At 44.6% G+C, this 25,731-nt stretch overlaps 1 protein-coding gene across 4 annotated transcripts in view; it reads right to left on the bottom strand.

Moving 5' to 3' along the window:
* RANBP10 (RAN binding protein 10) overlaps window positions 1-25,731 on the bottom strand; it is a 155,049-nt gene that overhangs the window by 34,124 nt on the left and 95,194 nt on the right. For 3 of the 4 annotated variants that reach the window (XM_067553055.1, XM_067553063.1, XM_067553071.1), the window contains exons 4-5: window positions 14,927-15,094; window positions 4,073-4,095 (exon numbers count right to left, since the gene is read on the bottom strand). In XM_067553055.1, coding sequence (XP_067409156.1) covers window positions 4,073-4,095; window positions 14,927-15,094 — 191 coding nt within the window. Of the gene's footprint in view, window positions 1-4,072; window positions 4,096-14,926; window positions 15,095-25,731 lie in introns of those variants that run through there. The other variant, XM_067553080.1, reaches the window with a different exon arrangement.

Genomic DNA, 25,731 nt, shown 5'->3' with positions numbered 1-25,731 from the left:
TGCCTCACCTTCTCCCTCAATACTCCCTCCACGTCTCTTCTTCCCCACATACCTCCTGCATTCACGTGTACATTCCCTCTGTCACACCACATCCCCTGCACCCGCTCAGTCTACCTCCTGCTATCCACATTCCCTGGACTCCTCTTGGTTTTCTAACACAGACCCCCTCGCTGCTGCCCCCCCCCACCGCCTCATTCTCAGCACAGCAATTAAGGGGCCATCTTCCCTGAGAGCAGCCTGGCTTCAACCCACTGGAAACATACTGGATCTACAAAGCTAATGGGAGACAAACTAGCAAAGTCTTTGGCAGAGGGCACACAGGGAGCAGGTTTCCTGGGTGAGGTGCCTTTGAAGAGCTGATCTGCATCGTTAGGACTCTATTTGCACAATTGGCTGCCCCAACTCTCACCAGAGTGTAGGTGTAACTGGGGGCAGGTATTAAAGGGACACAATCAGTATAAATTTTTTAAACATTCCCATTTCTGATATACTCTTAGGTTCCGAGGTCAGAAGGAACCAAACCGGCTCACTTGTGTAACACAGCCCACAGAGCTTCCCCAAAACAATCACCAGAGCATCCAATCTTGACTTAAAACACTTATAAATATAGCCCCCTTTAAACAGTATTGCCTGACATTAAAAACACGTCCTGAAAAAATGTGCAAGGGCTTTTCTGCTCTCTGATATTTATAAAGGTCTTTTCAGGAGAGGTTAGACTGTCTGAGTTTGTATGGGCTTGGATACATGAGAAAGTTGCATTGGTTTAAATTGAAACTGATTTAGTTAAACCAATGAAAACCCATGTGGATGCTCAACTCAGTTCAAGAGCGGGTTTTTTTTTTTTTTTTTTTTTTTTTTTTTTTTTTTTTTTTTTTTGATTCACTTAAACCCATTCCCTGTTGATGAAGTTGTCTCTGGCTAACTTTTCAGTGATAATAATCTCATGTAGATAAACGTTTTCAGATACATAAATTTGTGAGTTGACTGTGTCCATTTATACTTCTTGAGTTTGGAAAAATTTGCACTTTCCACCTAAACTATAAGCAGTACTGCTAACGCCCAGCGGTACCAGTAAGGGAAAACAAATTGGTTTTGCACTCTCTGCAAGGAAACTGTTTCCAGACAGGTAACCAATGTGTTGAAGGACCAACTTAAATTCCTGGTGTAAGCTCAATGAAGTCAGAGTCACCCCAAGAGTGAATTCAACTCCACAACTTCCCTACAACTGGTCAAGGAAAAGCTTGTTTATTGCCTGTTTGTCTCACTGGTGCTCTCTAGAAAGTTTGCTTCAAGCAGAATGGGCTATAAATTAGGGGGTGGGGCAGGAGTCTTTACACCCAGTGCCCAAGAGGAACATCACACCATGATGTGTGTGGTAAAAAGAGAAACCCCATTTCAGGAGAACAGGACAAACCCTGTGATGATCAGAGACCCTTGGATCCTTCAAGGCTCACTCAGTTAAGATTTCTGAAGATCTTCATATTTCCACTTCATATTTGTAGCAAAACTTCTAGAATGTAGTTTTCACAGCCCTGGTGAAGGACTTGAAGCATGTGGTTAATGTTTAATGTCTTTTATACTGTGTTCTCTCTGCTGTACCTTACAACGAATGCACATTGTGTTTCAACTCATCTAGACTGAGTCTTCCTTGATATATTTATGTGTAAACATTACCTAATGCCTAAAGCCCTTTGAAGCTGTACTGATGATAAGCACGTCTATATTTAAGGCGTGTAAAGAGTGCCTTATTTGGAATAATGCTGCTGTGCAGTCCAAGGCCTCGGTTATGATCAGAGACCAGTCCCACTGGGCACCATTTTAAGACTCTGAGGAAGATGTGCCTATGCCCCTAAAGAGCATCCTGTCTAAAAAGAGACCCAACAGCCAAGGAGTGGGAAGAGGGATCCAGCAGCAGCAGAAGTCACACAGCCTGTTATCTCTGTTTGTTTTACTCTGGGGAGGGCAAAGGGAAGAAGGTGGGTAGTAAACAGGAACAAGGGAGTGGGGGAAAAGAAGGAAGGCAGAAGAGACTTTGAGGGGCAGGAACTGGGGATGGGAAAGAGAGGGCAGTGGGTGAGGTTGGCAGCACAGGGACTGTGAGATCGAGGGTCAGGGGAGGTCGGGCAAGTTACCAGTCAGCAGACAGAAAACAACATCCAGACAGCAAATTGTAAGCAGCAGCCTGCTGCCATCACCTGTGTCCAGAGCTGCGAAGGAGGAAGGGCCTGGATGGGTAAGACCCTGCCTGCTGTCAGTCACCAACTGAGAGAAACCCATTTTCCTTTGCTTCTCCTGAGAAAGTGCTTGCTCTGCAGCATTTTCCTGCCCCTTGCCACACCCACAACTGGATGGGTACACTTCATTTCCAAATAGGCTTTAGAGCAGAAGTGATTTTCACGCCCCCCTCGAGTTACTAGGCAGGAACTGGAGTGCCTGGAGGTGATGTGCTCAACGCCCCTGTGGCATGGGAACATGGAATTCTCTGTTCCTTCATTCAGTGCTCTGTTGGAGAGCAGGGCAAGGCTCAGGCGGAAGGGAAGAAGTCTGTAGGACAGCATGGCATGCAGGGGCGGACATGCCTTTGGTGCCCCGGAGGTATGAGGCTGAGGGCTTTGGGAAGAGCCAGTACATTCACACTTGGAAGAAAGTAACACTGGTTATCTATACTGTTTCCAGTCTCATTTGCACTGAGTGGTGAGAGATCCACAAGGACAAATCCTACCAGTGCTCACAACGAAGTCCTGCTTTCCCCACTGGATCCTATCCTGGGAATTGGCTTCCTGGAAGAGACTGATGTTGTGCACAAAACATCACATGAGCAGCACCCCAGAGGTCTAGGTGCCAGGGCAAAGAGACTAGAAGGAAATGTTCTATTAGACCTATAAGAGCAATAATGGCCAAGAAATACCCTCACTGTCAGCCACTATTGCACACATATGTACTGTCCACTCTGGAGCATCACCGCAGGACTTGTTCAGCTGACAGCCTAAGAGCTGTGAGCCTTAACTGAAAGGCAACACTCAGAACCAAGGATAGACCTCGCTGAACACAGGCATTAATCTGTATAACTACATATCTATTGAGGATTGCAGGGTGAGTATTTAACCCTATTATAGCTGCACATGAAGACTGTCCAAGGTCTAACTAGACTCCCTGCAATCTCAGGATAGAGAGGAATATAACCCACCTGCATGTTTGAAGCATTACAGATGAACAGATTATTCAAGGAGCAAGCAGAAAACTGAGACTCATGCAGGATGCTCACAAAGTTTGGACTTCTTGGCATTGTTTAGGGAGCTGTGTTCTTATAATCCCCCAACTATCTAGAGTGCAAAACCACATGGAAGATCTTGATTTGAGAGCAGCTTGACACATTTCAAGCTGGCAGAGCTGAGAAGTGGCTATCAAACCCTAGAGAGCGGAGCCTACTGCTTCTTCACAGGTAGCACTGCATATGGCTGGTTACAGAGGGTGTGTGCAGGGCTTGCCAACTGCTAGTGGAGCTGTAATGAGTATATAGGTGATGGTAGAGTAAGGTGACGTAAATACAAAGGAACAACTGAGCATTCCTGACACAGACACCCAACCCCTAATCACTACCTTGGAAAGGGGAAGACCCTTTGCTGCAGTATTGGGATGGGAGCTAGGGGAGTTTAGAGGCAATAATGCCAAACAAGCAAGCGTGCTTTCCATTAACGAGGCGAGAGATGTGAAAGTGCACCGTCAGACACTGAACCTCAAGTGAACACTACACAGAGCTCCTGCAGACAAGGCTGATCTTAGGAGACAGCCATTTAACATGTAATAAAGCAGGAATTCCAGGAGAGGTAACCATTTTCAAAGGGGATCTTGTGAGCAACCACACATCTGGCAGTGATGAGACTGGCAGTCTCATAAAAGGGAGTGCTCTCATTCCAATACAACTGAGGCAAGCGAGAAACATACATCATTTAGGAACATGTGTTACTCCTTTAACATGGCATTAAAACAGAAGACATCACACATCCCAGTTACCTGTCCCCCTCCCTTCAATTTGCAACCCTAATTAAATACTGAAAATAGTTGTACTTACAGGGAGGTCTGTAAAGGCTATACCTGTGGGGGGAAAAAATATTAGAATTAAAAAGACAAAGGATTTTTCCCCACGTGCCTACAGGCTTAACATGCTACAAAACGTTACTACATTTCAGTAAATCCCAGCTCTGGTCCTGGACTTAGCCACCTATTTAACTTCTCCCTCTACCTGGACCCTGTGGGTTTGACAAAGATTCAGGTAGGAGTCTGAGTTTTCTCAGACACTCTCTCCCATCAGTTTTAGTGCATTAAGCTTCACAAAAACAGCCCCTTTTTCCTTTGCTTCTCCCCCATGTCACTTCAGGACTCCACGATGGAGCCACTGGGTAAAGCATCAGTTCAACACATATTATTGCTTTGGAAACCACGGTGCTTTTATATTGCTGTGGGCTGACATGGGGCTACCTCTCCTTTCCAGCCGGAGCTGTGGAGTTGAGCATTAAACTCCCTGTACAATTCCCGGGGACTGTACCTTGCACTAAAACAGGGCTGGAGTTGGAAGCGGTTTTTCAGATATGCAGCAATGGCGAGCATGGCGGTGCTCAGCTTCCTCTGCCATATTCAGAGATTCCAAGGCCAGAAGGAACCATTGTGATTATCTAGTCTAACATCCCATAAAACACAGGTCACAGAACTTCCCCAACATAATCCTTAGAGCAAATCTTTTAGAAAAACATCCCATCTTGATTTAAAAATAGACAGTGATGGAGAATCCACCATGAACCATGGTAAATTGTTCCAATGGTTAATTACTCACACCTGTTAAAAATTTACGCTTCATTTCCAGTCTGAATTTATCTAGCTTCAGCTTCCAGCCAAGGATTGTTAGACCTTTCTCTGCTAGATTGAAGAGCCCATTATTAACTATTTGTTCCCCATGTAGGTACTTACAGACTGTGATCAAGTCACCCCTTAGTCTTCTCTTTGTTAAACTAAATAGATTGAGCTCCTTATATCTATCACTATAAGGCATATTTTCTAATCCTTTAACCACCTCACAGCTCTTCTCTGAACCCTCTCCAATCTAGCAACATCCTTTTTGAATTGTGGGCACCAGAACTAGACACAGAATTCCAGCAGCAGTTGCACCAGTGCCAAATACAGAGGTAAAATAACCTTGCTACTTCAAATTTGATATTTGCAAACTTAACAGAAGTGAAAAGTTTACGAGTTCTCTTTTTATTTCAAGTCTGAAAAGAGGCAGACATTAAATATAAACAATGGCTTCTTATATTTGCTAAGGTAGGGATGAAAAGATTATTCCGTCACAGGTTCTGAACAGCACCAAAAGCTCCAAGTTACCAAGTCAAGCTATCTAGGGAGCAGAACATGTAAAAGGCATTTCTAGAAACAGGAGGAATGACACCACTCCCAGAGCAGAGAGCACGGCCATGCTATGCTGGCTGGTGGACATTTACAGAACTCCTGCCCAAGGCTCAGGCATCTGCACTGTATGTTCCTGAAACATGAGACATATTATCTACTTCCAGGCTCCAACAAGAGACACACAGATGACTCACATAGAGCAGCAACTCAGTCTTCTCTCTCCAAGAACATACGCTAGTGTTAAGACTTGAAGGACATCAGCAGCATCTGTGAGAAGGGCTGGTTTCCACCTAACTGCCTGCCACCACATGGAGCATGTGGGGCAATGACAAGATGCATGGATGCCCTTCCCCAATCACCACTAACAGAACTCCAGGAGTAAAACAAGTCCTCACAAGGCTATTCATTGCCAGATTTCTCCCAATCTGCCTCCTGGGCTCTCTGCCCCTCTGCCCTCAAACCCTATAGATGGAGAGTGTATCCCTTTATGTGATGCCACTTCACCAGCGTCCACAAAGCTCTTTCACTCCTCAGAGGAGCACTGTGGCTGCACTTCTGATCCTAGACGGCACTCAGAGTAGGACTAGCATCTGAAGCCTCAGGGCTGAGGGTGTCGCAGAAAGGAGATTCACATTGCTAAGATGACAGAGGCCCACTGCAGATATAGAAGAGTGGATCAGCATATGTAAGGGATTGGGGTTGTAACTAGCGCAGGGATCATCACTAGCCCTTTTCCCCGACTGACGGAAGATCAGATTCACAGAAGTAAACCCAGGCAGGAAGGAGGAGAAAGTTTCTAGCACCTTCTGAGGCTTCGACTATTAATTATTCCTGATGTGTTAAACATTACCTCCAGGCCTCCTTCGCAGGCATGGAATTGTGGTGCTTCCAAGGAATCAGATGAAAAAACGTGTACACAGTGATTCTTTTATTCCAGGTGTGAAAAAAGCTCCATGCTGCAGTGAAATACACATTAGTGCACGGCAAGCTAGGGTGTAAATCTACAGCACACTAGCTGGCCATGTGGACCCTGCTACAGCGCACCTAAAGGTCCACACTGTGCACCGAAGCACCCCAGTTTGAAACAGGAATAGAGCAAAGTGCACTATAGACCTTTTAGTGCATGGTAAATTTATACCTCAGTTTGCCCTGTACTACCTGTCCACATAGTCAAACTCAGTCTGCTGCAGATAATTCATTCTCATTCTACTTTTAATGTAGAACTGTTGATACAGAGCACACTTTCTCCAGCAATTTTAAAAAGAGCACAGGCTCTATTTGAAACAACACAGATTCATGATCAAATGGGTTGAGGAAGTCTTGGATCGTGACCAGCTAAAGAGCCATGAGGTTAATTAACCTACCACACAGTTTGATGCTACTTTCTAGAAGGCAACCTCATCATAAGCCAACAAAATTATGAATCAATATGCTAAATACACTGGAACAAAGAGTTGAGGGGAAATTTTCATACAAGGATTTCTCCCTCCTGATCACTTGTCTTGTCTGCCCACCTACCCCTCTATGTATTATTCTCCCCACCATCTCCTCACTCAAATATCCTTCTCACCAGACTAATTGCTTTTTGTGGGTTTCTACTCCATCACATTTGTTAAGTTTCATATTTTGTTTGGCCAACTGGGTCAGAGCTCCTTTCCACCCTTACAACAAAATAAAATTAACCTGCTGATCTAGCCACCAGAGCAGCAGGGAAGGGGATCTGCAGCACAGCTGCAATTCCAGCCCTGCATCTAGCATCCTTCAGTCTTTCGTGGGTGGGGTGCAGCTCTCCCATTGGTGCTCGTGCAGCTGCACATGCACAAATTGCAGACATCACATTCGCAGTGCAGGGAACCAGCAGCCCCAGGAAGTAAGGGGAGCACATATGAGGAAATTTACAGTCACTGCACTAAACTGAGAGCCTTCTCCTCTTTGAAGTAGGGTTGCATCACAGCCGCTAGAGGTAGCCGATCTCTGCTACCACATAGGACATAGATTAGGTTTCCCAATAGAAAACGGTATTATGCCCCATGTCCCCAATAAGGAAAAACTAATCTAAGCATGACTATGGAAGATGCTATTTCAACCACATTCCATTTTATGATCTTAATAAAACTCTCTGAACCATGCAGCAGTGCTGATTAGTGCACGCATGGGGGAAGGCAGTGGGGAACCTGTCAGTCAGTTTTACTGCTTCAAACAGCCAGTATACTGCTTAAACAGAGCTCACCTGTAGTCCAGATGCCACAAGGCCATTAACAGAATTTAAAAAAAGGATAATCACTCCTTAACTATTCAGCTGGATAAAAACAACTCTGTCCTACAAAAGTGTTCTTTGCTAAGAGCTCTGTTCTTTGCTAAGAGCTTCTGTGCACTTAGCCGCATGGGAAACGGTTTGTGCATGTGGTACAGCTGCTCCCTCAGGCATCTGAAAAACGGTGTCACTGCAAGGTGCATCTCAGGACAGAAGGGTTCGTAGCTGTACACACAAGAACAGCAGCTGCCACATGTACAGGCAGCAGTGAAGCAAACTGCAAAAGCCATGAAAGGCAAGTGAAGGCTGATGCATTATCCTTACCTGCCCCCTTGGCTTCAAAAAGCAGCCTTGCTGCCCAAGCTGGCCACAGCCGGAATGTTATTACAATGTGGCATTTTTCTAGTTACGTTGTCTGTTAAAAATAAAAATTTACCTTTCATTAAAGTGTCAAACTGCGTTTGTCCAGCACCACCAATAAGCCCTTTAAGGAGCTGTTCTGATCCCGCAGACAATGCATGGTTAGTTCAAATGGGAAAGCATGTCTCATTTCCTTCACAAATGGCAATCTCACGGACAGTGACATTATCCAGGAGAATGGCTACTTCTGTGAGAAGGAAATTAAGATGAGCACAGCTCCAACTAACGCCTTTATATCAGGGTAAACTGAGATTTCACCAATAATTTACTCAAAGACCCTTTCCACAGCTCCATACAAGCCATGCACACAGTAATCAGGAGATCTCCAAGTCAAATCCTCCCCTCCCCTTCAGCCAAAAGTGCCCATGTCCTCTGCCTCAGAGTTAGACTTTCTCTGCAGTTGGTTCTAGACTCCTTTGTTACAGAGATTAATCCACAACTTCACGCACACAGAGAGGAGGGTTTAAGTGACATGGACCTCAGAGAGCTGCCCTCACCCCTTACTATCTACCTCCTGCCTTTCTGCTCATGTCAGAATAGCCAATTATTAATAATAATCATAATTTGTACTACTGTAGTGTCTAAGAGCCCCAGTCATGGATCAGAAACCCATCATGCCAGGTGCTGTAGACTGAACCAAAAAATGCTCCCTACCCAAGAGCCTGCTCTCCTCCATCCCGGGGGTCCCTCCTGAATTCGCATAGAACACCCCAAAATGCTGCTCCCGTGACAATTCTAGCTTTCTACTTGGGAAAAGTGTTTGGGAATTCCTTCAGCTTCCAGGTAGGTGGCAAACTCTTTGCCAGTGATGGCTTGGAGGGCGTGCCAGTGGTAGCAGAACAGGAGACACCACACTCTGCCAAGACAGGCCCTTCAGAGTGCAGGCTCCAAATGCTAATTGCAACTAAAGACTTACCTGTGAGCCATCACACTGCTAGGCTGAATGAAACAGCTGCCATTCTATCAGACTACCTGGGCAAAGCCACCGAGCAAGAACAAAGCTGCAGCCAGGTTTGATGCGTTGCCACCAATTTGACCCAGTCCAATTGCCAAGACTTGGTTTGAGCAGAGGGCTCTTTACGCCCTATTGCCACTGTTCTCCAGACATGTCCTGTGAAGCCTGCCAAACCTGCATGAAGCCAGAGAGTGGGAGGGTGATCTGGTCCATGACAATTCCAGTTTGTTGCTGCGAGGGGTCTCTCACAGCCACTGACTTCAGGTTGGTACATTCACACGGAAGGCCTGGAAATCACGCCCGCTAATATTTATGCTCATTAGTTCTATGCCTCATCTGCATAACATTGTAAATCAGACAGACTGGAGGAGGTTTCTTAGGCTAGAACTCTCAAGGAGGAAGACATGCTATTTTCATAATCTCAGCGACCTGAGCACCCCATTACAGAGTCAAGGAACTGAAACAATCCTCCAGAACGCCTTGACGGTACTTTTCCCTTTGGCCATTTCTATAACATATAAAGGTTTATAACTTAGTTGTATCCCCTTGCCCCCTCCACAGGAAATTAACATAAACTCTGGCTCCTGGTTGAAGCCCTGATGTTCATTTCCCTCATATCCCCACCTCCCCTGATTTACACCCACCAACTCTGGGGCTATGTGTAGCTGTCACCTTCCTTCTGGCTGACACTCCTTTTCGATTGTGTCAATGCTGCTCCTTCAGCAGCTGGAGGCAGTCACTGTTGAGATATATATATTGTTTCTCCCAAAGCTAAGTGATGCTGCATGAAATGACAATGCAAAACAGTTTCCACTTGAGGTCCCCAACTGTACATTTTCTAGCACCAACTGGAATGCCCAGAATTAGTGATGTATCTCTTCCCTTAAGATGGAGCTAAGACATTAGCTCCCAAGTCATTCCTGACAGAAAGGTCACAATAAAAGCTTACAGAGAGAGTATGGAAGACCAGGGAAGGGCACCAAGAGAGAAAGCTTCAAAGAAAATGAAGGTATGAGTTCAAACTTACAGGAAGGTGCAAAAGAGAAGATGGTAGTCAGAGCAGTGGCCTGCCAGGCCCACATGTCTGGCAGGAATCCTATTCCTTTGCTAGGGCCTTCCCAGAAGATCTCAATCCATCTGTGACAATCAGTCATCCTCCTCCCAGCTTCTGGCCCTGTCACCCTTCTCCAAGTCCCTCCACCCCAAATGTATACTTCTTGTGCTTGCTTTTACCCTTCACATTTTGGTTCCTCACTACCTAGCCAACCTTCTTCTTTATCACAGGGTCAACTCCTGCCTTTGTTCTGCCAATGATGCCATCCTCAATCGCCCGATTTCCCCAAGCCGCCCTGTATCAGTGGAAAAAGATGCTGGTCAATCTGGGAAGCCACCACCTTAACCTTCCTTCAAATTCCTCTTCTAACTCCCCTCTTCTGTAGCGCAGACCAAAAACTGCACCCTGGTAACTGCTAGTTAGGCAGTGAGCTGCGATTACTACTCCTGATTATTAGCCAAAACTGCATTCATCGTATTGTTACCTAATCTCAGCCTGCCTGTCTACCTGGCTCATCCACCTTTGAATCTTGTCTTATACTGGGTCAATGCTGCAATAGCCCCATTTTACTGATGAGGAAACCAATGTTCAGAGAGGTTACCCCAGTGACTTATCCAAAGTCTCAGAGCAAACCTATAGCAGGGCTGGGAACATTTTGCATTTCAGTTCTGTGCCTTCACCATAGGAACCTACCTCCTCTCTTACCACAGCTAGTACTATATAACTACCAGCACAAAGGAAGACCTTGCCTTCTGGGTAAAGAATGAAATTACAGTATTTCAGTTAGATACAAGCAGCATACAAAAGAGGCCGAGTGTCAGGGACTCTCAGACCATGCTATCAGCCCCAACAGGTACCAAGACACTTCTGAGGAGGAGCACAAAGTAGCTGACTACTCCTTGGAACATTTGTGAATCCACATGGGAGAGCTGCAATATTCCTATTCATTAGAGAAGGGACCTACAGCTTCAGTGGCTGCAGAAACAGTGTGCCAAGGAACGCCCAGAAAAGGCGTGCTACTCCCTTTCTGGGTCAGTCTCCAGCTTACACAACACAGATCAGGGATTCACAGTCAGTCATTAAGAGAAGAGATAAGCAATGTTTAGACCGCATTAGGATGCATCCCGAGGGGCATCACAGTCCCTGGCCTGCTGAAGGTGCTCTTGTTTTCCTCTGGAGTCCACGCCGCGCAGAAATGCATGTTCCACACCTTCCTGTCACAATCATTCTGCTCATCTCCAGTGAAGAGCTTTGTCATGGTTGATTGGCTGCTTGCACTTGTTTTCCTTAGCTCAAAGCACTGACTAATAGATGCTCCTCCTCTTGACCGTGTGTTTCCTTCTCAAAAAGCAAGGGGTAGACACCACTCACCATCAGCTTTTCTGGGTGAGACTTCTGCTCCAGGGGAACATTAAGTGTTCTGCCAGCCTTTGGGAATGGAGAGGTAAGCAGTTGCTATCCTTTGACAGAGATGCTATTATTCTCTGCTGCCTTAAACCAGGGTTTCTCCAAATCCACCACTGCACCAAGCATCACTTGCTTGCCTCCTCTCTACCCCCATATCTCCTTGTGTGAATGCAGTCACAGTGTCAACCCCCAGCCCAAAGAGGGGGACATGAACTGACAATCAGAGGGCTTATGAAGCAAGTAGCCACAGCTGCAGCCTTTCCCACACTGCTCTCATGTCACATTCACGATGCCACTGTATTCCATGGGCTCAGCAGCAGGGCATTCCAGAGGATCCCGACCCGGCCTCCTAAAACAAGAAGCAGTGATGCCAATGACCCAGACCACAGAACTCTCTAGTCTGCTGAGAGAAGAATTTGAATCACTTAATTTTCCCATTCCTGTCTGACAGGAATTCACAATAAGAGAATCAGGTGGTTCTTGCTGGGGTCATTTGAAACCAGCTATCACAAAATTTCCACAGAAGAAAAATATTCTCGAAAGAAACTAGCAGTGGAAATGAAGAATGGGGAAGGGAAGTGCATTGCCCCTGCAAACATCTGTACATGCAGCCTGAGCAGAACCAAACTCCTGGTGGAATATGAAGCACAGAACCAGGGGATTTTAATAAGAGAGTCTCATGTGAAAGTCACTGATAACCTGCTTCCCTTTGTTTTGCCACATCCACTCAGCCAGTGAAACGAGACGTTGCCATATCACAGCACAGACATGGGTGACATTATGACAGGAACAAATTAAAGGTTTAGCTCGCATGCTCTCTGCTCTGTGGATCCCCTTTTGATTCAGCACTAATATTAAGCACGTTAAACAGTAGACTCGGTCCCTTTCCAGCAATTACATTTGCATTATGGAAGAAAACAGTGGCACTTATGCAGATGTATCAAGCAAAGGAAAATACCTTCCCCAGCTGCAGTGCATTCCCTGAAGCTTATGCAGGCTTCCCTTATCCACAAGGGTTTCCGCAACCTCCTCGCTTTCCTTGATAACCCCTCAATCATCAGTGCTCTCAAACTAATTGGAACTCATGCTCTATTCCAGCCCCGCATTTAGGTTTTTGTAACCAACCACCAATGATTTGCTGAGAAGGGAACTGATGAAGCTGGGCCGGAAAAATACAAAAGTGGGAACTCAGACATTCGAACAAAGGAGAAACTGGGAGAAAATAACCTTAAGCATGCAAGGACAGAGGGAGAAGCTATCAAGAGGCGATGAATCACACAACTTTGGATAGGGAGCGCAGGAGAAGCTAGAGTAGCTCTTTCATATGCAGCCACAAGGTAGAGAGGCAATATGAATCCCTGGGGGCCAGGTTAGCCACTTCATTATGTTAGCCCAGCACGCGTACACACAAATAAAATAAATCTAGGCACAGACTTTGTGTAATCTCCTAAATTACTATTGTAACTGGGACCCTCTAGCTGAAGTGATGGGCTCAACAATTCACTTCTCCCAAGCTGATAGTGTCACTGGTTTTGCTTCCCAGGTGGTCTCTGGGTTGACCTATACATTAATCTAAAATCCTTGCAAAAAAAGCAAGTGTCCCAATAAATACGGTTTTTACTGAACCTGCCTCTTCCCCACTGATGCTCGTGGTGCTACTAGTCTAAATGCTCAGCTGTCACTTTCACATGCTTCTGAGCTGTCTCCACAGCACAGAGCTGATGAGAGACCAGATCAAAAAAGGATTGAGTGCAGTCAGCAAAATGGGTTTTCCACTAACATTTATTCACCAGGATCACTTCCCTCCTCACCTTTGACTGGTTTGTTAATGTCCCACACCAGAAGCCCTAGTTGCAGCCCACAACATTTTTAAATATAAATCATCATTTGTGTGGCATCATATCTGGTCAGGTTGGCAAAGAGCTTCAAGGAAAAAACAAGCCAGAGCAACCACTGAAACACACAATCTCAGCCATGGCCAGTGCTGCAGTGGCCTGAATGCCACAGGGCAAGCTTTAAACAGATTCTTCCGCTTGGCCCCTGAGTGAAATGGCTCTGGATTGCTGACCCTTGGAGAAGGATGGCAAAGTGACAGGTCAAGAAGCCAAGTGGACAGTGAAAGACACCTGGGGTTCCCCACAAAAAGGCTTGAGACTGGGTCACATTTCCCATCAACCCCTCCTTACCCCCAATCAGAAATACGGCTACAAATTCTAGTCCAACCTTGACCTGACCACTTACTGTTTTCCAATAAAAATCCCGTTCCCATGAGCTCGACATCCCTCAGGCTCTGCACAAAATCCACAGGAAGGGTCATGACTCAAACGTACCCATAATGCAGCTCCTTCCTCCCCACTCCTGTCCCAACAACTGCAGCAGAATCATGCCTGCCTGAAGAACATATTGGTCCTTCACCCCCCCTTTACCATCCTCTCCCTCTTTTTACCCAATTGCTCACTCAGTATAACTTTTGTCCTCACAGGGTTTCATTTGAGTTTTTTTGCACCAGCTTCTTCAGCTTGAATGAAACAAACGAGGATCAACACAGCTATGAGAGAAGCAAAGGAAACAGGGAGCATTTGTCTCCAGCCAAATCAAATCAAATCAGATCAGAAGGTTAGAGGAATTCACCAAAATAAGCTCAACACTTTCCTCTGACAAATCAAATTACAGGGAATCACACTTAGTATGGAAGGGGGAGAGCTTATCTGATCAAGATGGAGCATTGAATGATGGGCCTGTTGTCTCTACAGGCAGCATATTTAGGATGAAGGTGGCTGTAACCTGTGCCATTTTATACAAATTGGGTGCGGGTCTGAACTCCTAGAAGCTGCGAACATGACATTCAGTGGGGCAAAATCTGGATGTCCTTAGCTTAAACGTAAGGAGTCAACTGAAGGTATATTTTGGATTGTTCCACAACCAAGACGGTGTTAAAGAACTTTTAATGTTTTGCAAATGCACAGAGCTCTGGGAGTTTTAGCCCACTGGAGTGAGACTCACAAAGACAGAAGTCCCTTTAAAAACAAAAGGCTTTGGCTCACTGGTGATGGTTTTGTAGTTTGTTTGGTAATATACAAACTAAGTGTTCTGTGATTACCTATCCCTGCTGCTCAAACTCTCAATGTCCTACCTATCTCCCCACCGTGGCTTTGAAAGGGCTCAGGAAGGGAGAGCAGCTGAAGGGCCTGGCACACGTCTGTAATTTGGCTAAGCACATGTGGCAGCTGCATTCACAGAAACAGTTTCTTGCACTGGAAATGTTCACAGCTCCTGGCTGTCACTGGGTGTTCTTATTTCTCTCTAAAGTCTTGCTCGTGACTGTAGAACAGAGTTACATTGTATGTGAATGGGAGAATAAATGGCAGCAGGGTTTGAGAATCCTAAGAGATTGTAGGCAAGAGAGGTCCATCCTGAGGATACCCTCTTTGCCTACCTAAGCTGTGGCCATTCTTTGTGTAGAAGCAGGTGTTGTTGATGAGGTTGACGCAGCAGCCAATCACATCTCCAGTAGTGAACGTGGGGCCATAGGGCTGCCCTGTCCCGGAAGAACAGAAGGAATGCCCGTCATCACCATGGTAACCATATGAATGTTTATCCCAACCTGTAGAAGGAAAAAGAGCAGATCAGTAATGTGGCAGGTCTGCAAGGAGCTGTATGCAGTTACTAGACCCTTAGTGGGAAATAGTTGTCCCACCCCTGGAAAATTTTCTAGATTTTGAACATTTTTCCCATCCCAAGAAAGGATGAAAAGTTTAAATCTCTAAAATTTTCCCACAAATCAACAATCCAAAAAACATTTCAGCTAGGGTCAATCAAAACATTTCAGCCTTTGATCTCAACCATTTCAGTTACCATGATCTCAACTTTGATCTCAACCATGAACCATTTGATCTCATCCTTTCAGTTACCCCTCTCCCTCTTTTTTTATATAATTAGCTTAAATTTCAAAACAAAGTAGTCTCAAATCAAATTGTTAATTTTTTGTTTCAGAAATGTTGAAATGGGCCATTTTGACAATTTCAGAAAATTTTGCCAGAAGGTTATTGACGGTTTTTTGTTTTTTTTAAGACTACAACTTCCGTGGAGAGGTTTGGTTTTGATGAATCAGCGTTTTCATCAAAAGATTCTTCACCAGCACTAATATTAACATACAGTATTGTACCTGGGGGGTACCAGAGCAGCCACAGACTGTCACAGTTTCAGATTTAAGCTTCTAGCCCTACTGTTTACAAAGAAAACCCTGCACTCCTAAGGCAACAATGCTTCCATACGACAAAACAGCCAGAAACAGTATCTCCAATAGGTAGAAATGGCCTGGTTCATCTTAATGTGTGTTAATTCTGAAACTTAATGATAGTTAATTTAAACATCAACATTGTAAATTTTGCTGCTGATCATTTACGCACATAGGCAGGAACTCTGGGACTGGGGATTAGTTTTGCTGCCTTGTTTCCCTCCTCACTGTCTTATCTCATGCCTGACAGTAACAGAGCATCCCTCTGGGGAAAGCTGTACCCAGGCTAGTGTGAATCCTGCACCTCCTACAGTGTTGCATACTTCCTTCCGCAGGGGCCAGAACGGCTGGACATGTATTTATCGTATGTTTTTGTCCACATATTCAGATCAAGACTGGCTCATCCCTATGAAACTGCCCCTAGTAACACCTCCCTACTACAACCCCAACTCATGCAATGATTTGAACCTTCTACTTCATGCAGTTTTCCCCCTTTCTATCACATCCTAATACACAGGCCTTAAGGTCAGGTGCTCTCTAGGCAGGGAAGAAAGCTATGGCAGTTTGTGACTAGTAGACCATGAAGTCAAGCAGCACATAACTAATTTACCCTGCTCTCTCAGCTGTCCCTGCCCAGAAAGGCTGCATCCAGTACTCTGAGCCCTCACTGGCTCTGGCAGTGAGCCTGGCAAAACCCAAGTCACTGTGAGGTAACAGAGTAGGGCTGGCCAAAATTTTTCCATCAAAACTGATTTTCAATGGAAAATTGAATTTTTGACAAAATCCAGATTTTCATGAGTCTCTTTTTGTTGAAAAAAATTTGATTTGTTTGTCCAAAACCTAAAATATTCCAATTCTGAAATATTACTGAGTTGTAGTTTGGGTTCCTCATAGTCCCATTCTCCTCTATGGGCAGTCTCCCTACCCGCACTTTATCTCCCATGATGCATTGCCTGCACCAGGAAAGGCACCAGGGAATGTCACAAGAGGTGTAGTTCGACCAGACAGGTGGCCTGCAGAGGACAATTAGAGAGTGATGTACCTGAACTATAACTCATGGTGCCTCATGGGAGTTTTCAACCAAAATATTTCAGGTTTTGATTTTTTGGCCAAGTGCTCGATTTCTGCAATTTTTTTCCAACCAGCTCTCCCCCTGAGGCAACAGGTTATCAACTGTTAAACTCTTTCATCAACACCCAGGCTCAGTCGGTTTATTAGTACAGCACTGTATTGCTAAATGGATGTAGAATCCCACCTGTGCAGCCTCCAAAATGCACTCTAGTGGATGGAGAATGGACATAGATTCATAGTTTCTAAGTCCAGGAAGACCATTGTGATTATCTAGTCTGACATCCTGTATAGCACAGGCCAGAGAACTTCCCCCCAAATTATTCCTAGAGTGGATCTTTTAGAAAAACATCCCATCTTATTAATGATGGAGAATCCACTACAACCCTTAGTAAGTTGCTCCAATGGTTTACACCTCTCACTGTTAAAAATTTACACCTTATTTCCAGTCTGAATTGGTCTAGCTTCAACTTCTAGCCATTGGATTGAGTTATCATTCACTGCTACACTGAAGAGCCTATTATTATTTGTTCCCCATGCAAGTATTTATAGACTGTAATCAAGTCACCCCTTAATCTTCTCTTTGTTAAACTAAATAGATTGAGCTCCTTGAGTCTATCACTATATGTTTTCTAATCCTTAAATCATTCTTGTGACTCTTCTCTGAACCCCCTTCAACATGCCAACATCCTTCTTGAATTGTGAACCTCTCAACTGGACACAGTATTCCAGCAGCAGTCACACCAGTGCCAAATACAGACATAAAATAACCTCTCTACTCTTACTCATGATTCCCCTTTATGCATCCAAGGATTGCATTAGCCCTTTTGACTACAGCATTGCATATTCAGCTGATGAACATGGGAGCTCATGTTAAGCTGATTATCCATCACAGCCCTGAAATTTTTTTCAAAGTCACTCCCTACCATGATAGAGTCCCCCTATGCTGTAAGTATGGCCTAAATTCTATGTTCCCAAATGTATATCCATTTACATTTAGCCATATTAAAACCCTTTGTTTGCTTGAGCCCATCTTACCGAGCAATTCATGTCACTCTGTATCAGTTACCTGTCCTCATCATTATTTACCACTCCTTCCATTTTTGTGTCATCTGCAAACTTTGATGGTTTTGTGTTTTCCCCTAGGTCATTGATAATGTTAAATAGCATAGGGCCAAGAACCAATTGCTGCGAGACCCCACTAGAAACATACCCTGTTGGATGATTCCCAGTTTACAATTATGTTTTGAGACCTATCAGCGTCTTGGAAGGGGATACACTCTGCATGTGAGGAAGGGCAGAGACTCCTCTTCCAGCAAACTGATTACCTGACCAGGCTCAAAAAAAAAAAAGATTCTTTATGCTACAGGTGCAACCACGGCAGTTTCTACAAGAGCAAGAGGAAAACATTCGGACAAGAGGGGCCCTGCAAGACCCAGCCTCAGATCCTGGCAGTGAGGTGTCTGCTTCCAAACCCAATGGTCATATGCCAAACCGTACACACTCAGGACACCAGACAGCCTAACATGGAAATGTGGAGCTCAGGATTCATGTCTTTAGCACAGTCAACGTTCCCTTTAACCTCATTTCCTCAGTGTGCATTCCTGCTGGCAGAAATGTACATCAGGAAGAGGTGTGTGTGTGAAGGAGGGGTGGTGGGACGGTGTGCATGGCGCATAAATGCTGCCCACTGCACAGTGCGTCAGTGGCTCTAATTACGAGACAAAAATGCCAGCAAAACCAATTAGTGCCAGTCAAAGCACACAAACCGTTCTTATAATTGGTTCCTTATTTTTTAAATTAACTGAAAATTCTGCCTGGGCTGCTCAGTTCTATGCAAAGGAGACTAAGCCATCAGCTAAAAGCTAAAGTGACTTTCAGGCAACAGCTTGGTCCTCTTTTCAGGCTGGACTTCTTTAATAAGCAGCTCAAGGGACACAGTTCTGTGAGCACCATCCGTGCACCACCCTCTCAGAGCAAAGGTCCATCTCCCTGTGAGCTCACAGGGGATTTATGTTTTGCTTCTCAGACCAGGTAAGTATCACAGTGAAACATGAAAAATGGGTCCAGTTCTTCACAATTTAAATAAGTTGTAGCTTATGTAATGCTTCAGAGCCAGTAAATCATCCCAATTGCTCTCGGAGTGAGACACACAATGGATGCCATTTTCTTGTGCATGCTGGAATCTGGCTTTCATGAGCATTTTGCCCCTAGAGTGCTCTGCCCCTCATAGTACAGCTCAGACTCTCCCCACCTCCTCTGCTCTAGCATCCACCAGGACCAGCAACAAGGAAAACACCCTCACTGAAATGCCCTGTAGCCCATCAGGAGTGAGGGACTCTGCCCCCATTCCGCACACTCCCATCCTCTGTACTAGGGGAAAGGGACATGTCTGTACCTGAAACTGCACGCCCTCCTCCATGAAGGAGGGAGAAGGTGGCTGAGGCTAATTTTGCTGCAGGAGAATTACAAACCGAACCATGACCACCACGGGAAGAACAAGTGTTGAAAAGCCTGAGCCAAAAGAACAGCTTCTGTCTAGCGAGACAGGGTGGGAACTTCAACCAGAAATTTTGCAGTAACCTGTGCCAAACTCTTCTGAGGTAGATGCCATTCCTAGCAAACTTTCTGGAGTGTTACATGCTATCCTGGTAATCGCACATAAAACAACAGTGATTGGGAGAGCATTGCAAATTATTTCCAGTGGAAGCGGGATTTGTGCACTGCCAAACAGACCCAGAAACACTGATCTCCCAAAGCACGTTCCTCCTGTGGTCGTCAAAGCACTTTACACACATTAAGCTTCACCCTCCATTTTACAGATCCCTGCTCCATGTCCTTCCAGTGCCCATGAAAGAGCTCTCAGGCTGGCCAAAGGCATTCAAGGTGCTTCTAAACTCTCAACTGCCTCCCATCTTATTAATGCAGTGTGATGCTAGAATGACAATGGGAAGGCCAAGTGCTGGGCCAGCTCTAGAATGTTCCTCAATGCTGCCTGTGCTTTGAGCAAGGTTTGAAGTTTAAAGGTGTGAAGGACTCCGCAACACAGCAAGGTCTACAAAGGTGAACAGTTCCCCCTGTCAAACCCCTAGTTCCCTGCATCAAATTGACGCTTGCTGGCTGCTAGCCCCCTTTGACTATGCCGAGGCAAACACTGATTTAAACCCTTGCAACACATGGTGTTCACTCTGCAAAGCTGACATGTGAGAATGCTCACTATTTCCCTTGCAGGGTTTCAGGCAGTTAATCCTAACATGAGCTACTACATCAGGCACCCAACTCTGCTATGGGCATCCTGGCTGGAACCAGCCACAAAGAAAGTGGAAAAAGTCCTCAATGGATTCCTGTTCACCTAAGATGGACAGCAAAACACTAAACGGTAGAAAGGTATGAATGAAAATGAACTTCTGAGAAGTTAAAAGGACAGTGATCAGAATAGCAAGGTTCTTGGCATACTTGCTGGGAAGGAAGAAATGAGTTATACAGCTATCCTAAGCCTAGAGAGACAAGGGGATGGGTAGAGTCACTGGAAAGGGATGTAGCTAGTGGGGCAATTGTTCTGTGTGTGTACAGCGCCTAGCACAATGGGGTCTTGGCCCATGACTCGGGCTCTAGGTTCTACAGCAATACAAATCGTTATTAATAATAAATGTTAAATAATTATAGGATGTTGAAGAGGGGGGAGCGAGTGGAGTTGTGAACCACTAAAGGGATTTTAGTTTGTAGAATATGGAAGGTTCTGGAAAATGGGAAGGGCATCGGAAAACATGATTCTACACAAGTTTAGCTGGACAGTCTTAGTCTTTAGCCTTCAGCACTGAGGTCACTAGGGAGTGATTTCACCTTAACTACAATCAAGGGGAATGCTGTGCCCACTACTGAAGCTAGGCCATTAATGTCTACTGATTAGCAACCAATGTATGAATTTATCTTCTTCAATGGCAAAGATTTAAGAAAACGGGGTGCCTAGAATTAGGATCCTAAATTCATACTTAAGAACCTCAGCAAACAGCTTGGTTTCCAAAAGCAATGAAAATCCTTCAAGTCCCACAGTCACTTATCCAGGTGCCTAAACATGGAGTTTGAAGCCTACCTTTAGTCTCCCATTTTTTAAAATTTTGACCAGGCCTGCAGTTGAAAGAAGTGGTAGAAAACAAGCAATGGAATGACTGACTGAAACAATGAAAACAGATAGTTCAGAGGAATTAAGATTTAACCCTGCCAGGAACTATTCAATAGCAAGATTGAAAGGAATTATGCTCATCTCAAAAAAAAAAAAAATTATTTCTTTGGCTTCAAGAACAAATGTGCCTAGGACTGATTTTTTGCTACTGAAGCAAAAGCAGAATATGGATGGGTTTGATGATCCCACAAGTGAGATTTTCAATGCAGTCATCAAAACATAACTGTAGTGGTAAGTTCAGGCTTTGTTCCAGGCCTCCCAGCTGCTCTTAAGCACCAGCTTCTCTCTCTCTCTTTGTCATCCTCATCCAAAACAATCAAAAAGCAATCTGTGACTGGGCCTTAAAAAGGTTAGAGAAATTCAAATGGGAAATAAGGAGCAACTTAAACAGTGAGGATAAGAAGCCACTTGGAACAATCTTATTGAGGGAAATGGTGGGTTCATCACCACATGAAGTCTTGAATTAAAGACTGGATGTCTTTCTACTTCAACCACAAATTATCAGACATGACACTTGTGTAATAGAAGAATAATTCCCTCCACTGCAAGAGACATTGAGTGAAATTCTCTGGCCTATGTTATGCAAGTGGTCAGACTAGATGGATATGGTGGGCTATAAAGAGAAAATAAAGACTTGAACTTGATAAAAATAAAAGGTTCCAACTTTGGTAATGACAACTTTCAACGGAGCACACAAGGACCAATTTAAAAAAATGACTCAAGCAGTCTACTCTGAATATGCTCCCTCCAGGCAGCTCTGAACTCACTAATTAATGCTGCAGGTGAAGAACTTGAGGAAAACTTAAAACAACTAAAAGAATCAACATTGGCATCAATGCATGATGGTTGGCTGAAGCTGGGACTGGCATCCTATACAAGGGAAAAAATGCATTCCTACTTAATGCTGTTGATTCTATAACTGAAAACATGTGGAAGTGGCCTCTACCATTTACTCAGCCAATAAAAATAAAGCAAGAGATGAGCAAACCCCTCAGACGCAGACATCTGGGTGATCAGCATCCTGCTTAAACCTTGCTGAGAAAGCAGCACAGGCTGTGACATACTGTATCCCATGTTACCCCCGTACCCACATATTCACCAATTATATGATTAGGATATGTTTTGTACAAAGTATGCCTTGTGAAGCATCATTTGAAAAGTCTTAATTTCCTTAACCTGTTTAAATGTGTGTATCATCATTGTACATGATGAGATTTTGCTGTACGTTTGTTACTGAAACATTGTGAGTCTGCGAAATGCCCATAGACTAGCTCTTCTGTGGCAACAAAAAAGTGACCAACACCCTGCCAGGTGTTAAGTGATCATCACAAGCCATTCACCAGCAGGGAGTTGTAAACGAGAAATTTACAATTCATAATGAAGGATGGTCAGCTGCTTATGTACACCATGGGGGCTGCCTAATCCCACGACACAGCATGAATTTTTCCAGCATCTGGAGAAGAGTATAAATGAGGGACAGTGATATCATCACTTTGCCTGCCTCTCCCCCCTCATCTCTACACAAGGAAACAAGGTTGTCTGGAAGATAAAGAAAACTCCACTGGAACTTTGGGAAGGCTAATCCTAACTAGAAGGCATTCTAGTTAGTATGAATTGCTGTGAAGTTTTGGGTGAGAGAAATCCTTTTACTTTTAGAATTATTAGCTTGGTAATGTTTAGGATTTAGGTTGAGATTTTGCCATTTTATTTCCTTTTGTAACCAATTCTGATCTTCTCTGCCAATATCATTTCATCTCTCTTTCTGTAGTTGATAAATCTGTTTTATATTTAATCTAAACCAGTGTGTTTTTGGCTCAAGTGTTTGGGGAATCTACTCAGTTTACAAAGGCTGGTCAGGTGCATATCCATTCCCCTTTGATGGAATGGTGAACTCATTAATGAGCTTGTATTGCTCAGTGAGTATCTGAACAGCACAAGATGGTACATTTCGAGTGTGCAAGACTGGGACGAGGGATATAGATGGGTGTTGTCTTACATGTAATTCAAGAGTGGCTGGACATAGCTCTCTAGTACATGTCTGGGGATGACTTGCATGCTGGAGGCTTGGATGGGTGGCAGAGTGTCAGCTCCCAGAGCAAAGCAGGGCGTAGGACACATCAGATTGGAGAATTAAGGAGGCACAGCTGTCCTACTGTCTGGATTGCACTCTGGGTGATGTCACAGCAATGTGCACTGTGCAGATCAGGGTTCTTCTCCAGTCACCATCAGCCTTATGGCTGGTTGGCCAAAGAGGAGGAGGGCGATGGATGCCCCAGCTTCCCAGTGATACTTGGTGATCCTCTCAGGAAGTCTCTGTCTCTCCATCTGCATCCAGCTCCCTCCATCAGCAGGTTGCATTGAGCTTGAGGGCAACACTGATCCAAACACCACAACCAGGGACATATACAGAGAGACACTAGAATCACAAAAGCATCTGAAGGAGGTTTCAGAGATACAGGACACATTACAAACTGCTGTTGCAGCTGTTACAGTCACCACAGAAATCCTGCTCCATATAATTAACCATAAAGAATTGGAGCCACACAAGGGAAAAACCAAGACATGATTGAGAGAAGCTGTGCAATCTTTCCATTACTTAATCCATATGACTAAGGCCTGACCTACACCTAAAACTTAAGTTGACCTAGCTATATTGCTCAGTGTCTGTGAAAAACTTCACACTGTGTGATATAATTAGGTAGACCTACTCCCACTTTAGACACAGCTACCTTAACTGAAGAATTCTTCCATCGACCTGGCTATTACCTCTCAGAGGAAGTAGATTACCTACACTGATGGATAAAACTCAGGTGAAGAAGAGCTCTATGTAGCTCGAAAGCTTGTCTCTCTCACCAAGAGACAATGGTCCAATAAAAGATATTACCTCACCCACCTGTCTCTAATATCCTGGGACTGACACGGCTACAATTATGCTGCATACAATCTTGACTTGTTCACACAGAAAAATTATTTTAAAACATACACTGAAAGACAGATCTTGTGGTGGGCTGCTTTTTTGTTTTTTGTTTTTTTTTTAAGACAAAGGCCAAACTGGAAATGGCAATGAGAGCAGATGAAGGAGGATACAGCATGGGATGAGAGAGACAGTCCTCTCACCTATCAGTAACTGGTAAAAAGATAGGAAACAATGAGTAGGAAGGAATTCATTGCCAGGGGATGTTGTGAAGGCCAAATGTATAACTGGGTTCAAAAAAGAATTAGCAAAGTTCATGGAAGATAGGTCCATCAATGGCTATTGGCCAAAATGGTTAAGCCTCTGATTGCTAGATGCTGGGACCAGACGACAGGGGACGGATCACTCAATAAGTGTCCTGTTCTGTTTATTCCCTGTGATGCAACTGGCATTGGTCACTGTTGGAAAACAGGAGACTGGGCTATTGGTCTGACCCAGTATGGCCGTTCTTAAATCAGAACGAAGAATCATTCTATGTGGTAGGTGTTCCCCCTACACAGAGGTCAACACTAGGAAGAGGGCTCAGGGAAGACTTGCTTGGAGTTTTCCCATGCTGTCTGACACAGGAAGATAAATGTCAGAGCACAGGACATGCCGCATGTGCGTGTAAAATACATACCTATAAAACTGTTAAAAGAAACTTATTTGGGTTGCAATGTCGAGCAGTCAAAAGTTAAGAAATGTTTGGTTTATGATGCAACTTTCATTTGGTCAGCTTGTTCATCCAGCCTGTGCACTGAATGACACACAGGTCCTGTAGAAAGACCGAATAACCATATCATAACGCACACACACAAGGAGGCAGAATGAAGGTTGCATGGGCAATGTTAAATCCAGCACTTTCTAGTGCTTGACTGTGCAACCTCAACAGTGTTTTAATGTAGTTTTTTTGTAGGAATTTCCTCCTTTTTTAAAACAAAGAAAAGGTGAAAACAAGTTCCACTATGTAAAACTATAGCAACTTCCAACTATAAAATGGACAGACAGTTGACTAGATTATTGGGCTCAACGGGTAGTGATCAATGGCTCCATGTCTAGCTGGCAGCCGGTCACAAGCGGAGTGCCCCAGGGGTCGGATTTGTTCAATATCTTCATTAATGATCTGGAGGATGGAGTAGATTGCACCCTCAGCAAGTTTGCAGATGACACTAAACTAGGGGGAGTGGTAGATACCCTGGAAGGTAGGGATAGGATACAGAGTGACCTAGACAAATTGGAGGATTGGGCCAAAAGAAATCTGATGAGGTTCAACAAGGACAAGTGCAGAGTCCTGCACTTAGGATGGAAGAATCCCATGCACAGCTACAGACTGGGGACTGACGGGCTAGGCAGCAGTTCTGCAGAAAAGGACCTGGGGGTTACAGTGGATAAGAAGCTGGATATGAGTCAGCAGTATGCCCTGGTTGTCAAGAAGGCTAATAGCATATTGGGCTGCATTAGTAGGAGCATTGCCAGCAGATCGAGGGAAGTGATTATTCCCCTCTATTCGGCATTGGTGAGGCTGTATTTGGAGTATTGTGTCCAGTTTTGGGCCCCCCACTACAAAAAGGATGTGGACAAGTTGGAGAGAGTCCAGCGGAGGGCAACAAAAATGATTAGGGGGCTGGAGCACAAGACTTATGAGGAGAGGCTGAGGGAATTAGGCTTGTTTAGTCTGCAAAAGAGAAGAATGAGGGGGGATTTGATAGCAGCCTTTAACTACCTGAAAGGATGGAGCTAGGCTGTTCTCAGTGGTAGTAGATGACAGAACAAGGAGCAATGGTCTCAAGTTGCACTGGG

Source organism: Emydura macquarii, unplaced genomic scaffold (genome assembly GCF_026122565.2).
Source record: "Emydura macquarii macquarii isolate MOO-44397 ecotype Brisbane River unplaced genomic scaffold, CSIRO-AGI_Emac_v2 contig_295, whole genome shotgun sequence".
NCBI classification, from domain to species: domain Eukaryota; kingdom Metazoa; phylum Chordata; order Testudines; family Chelidae; genus Emydura; species Emydura macquarii.
This window is presented reverse-complemented; position numbering and strand designations above follow the sequence as displayed.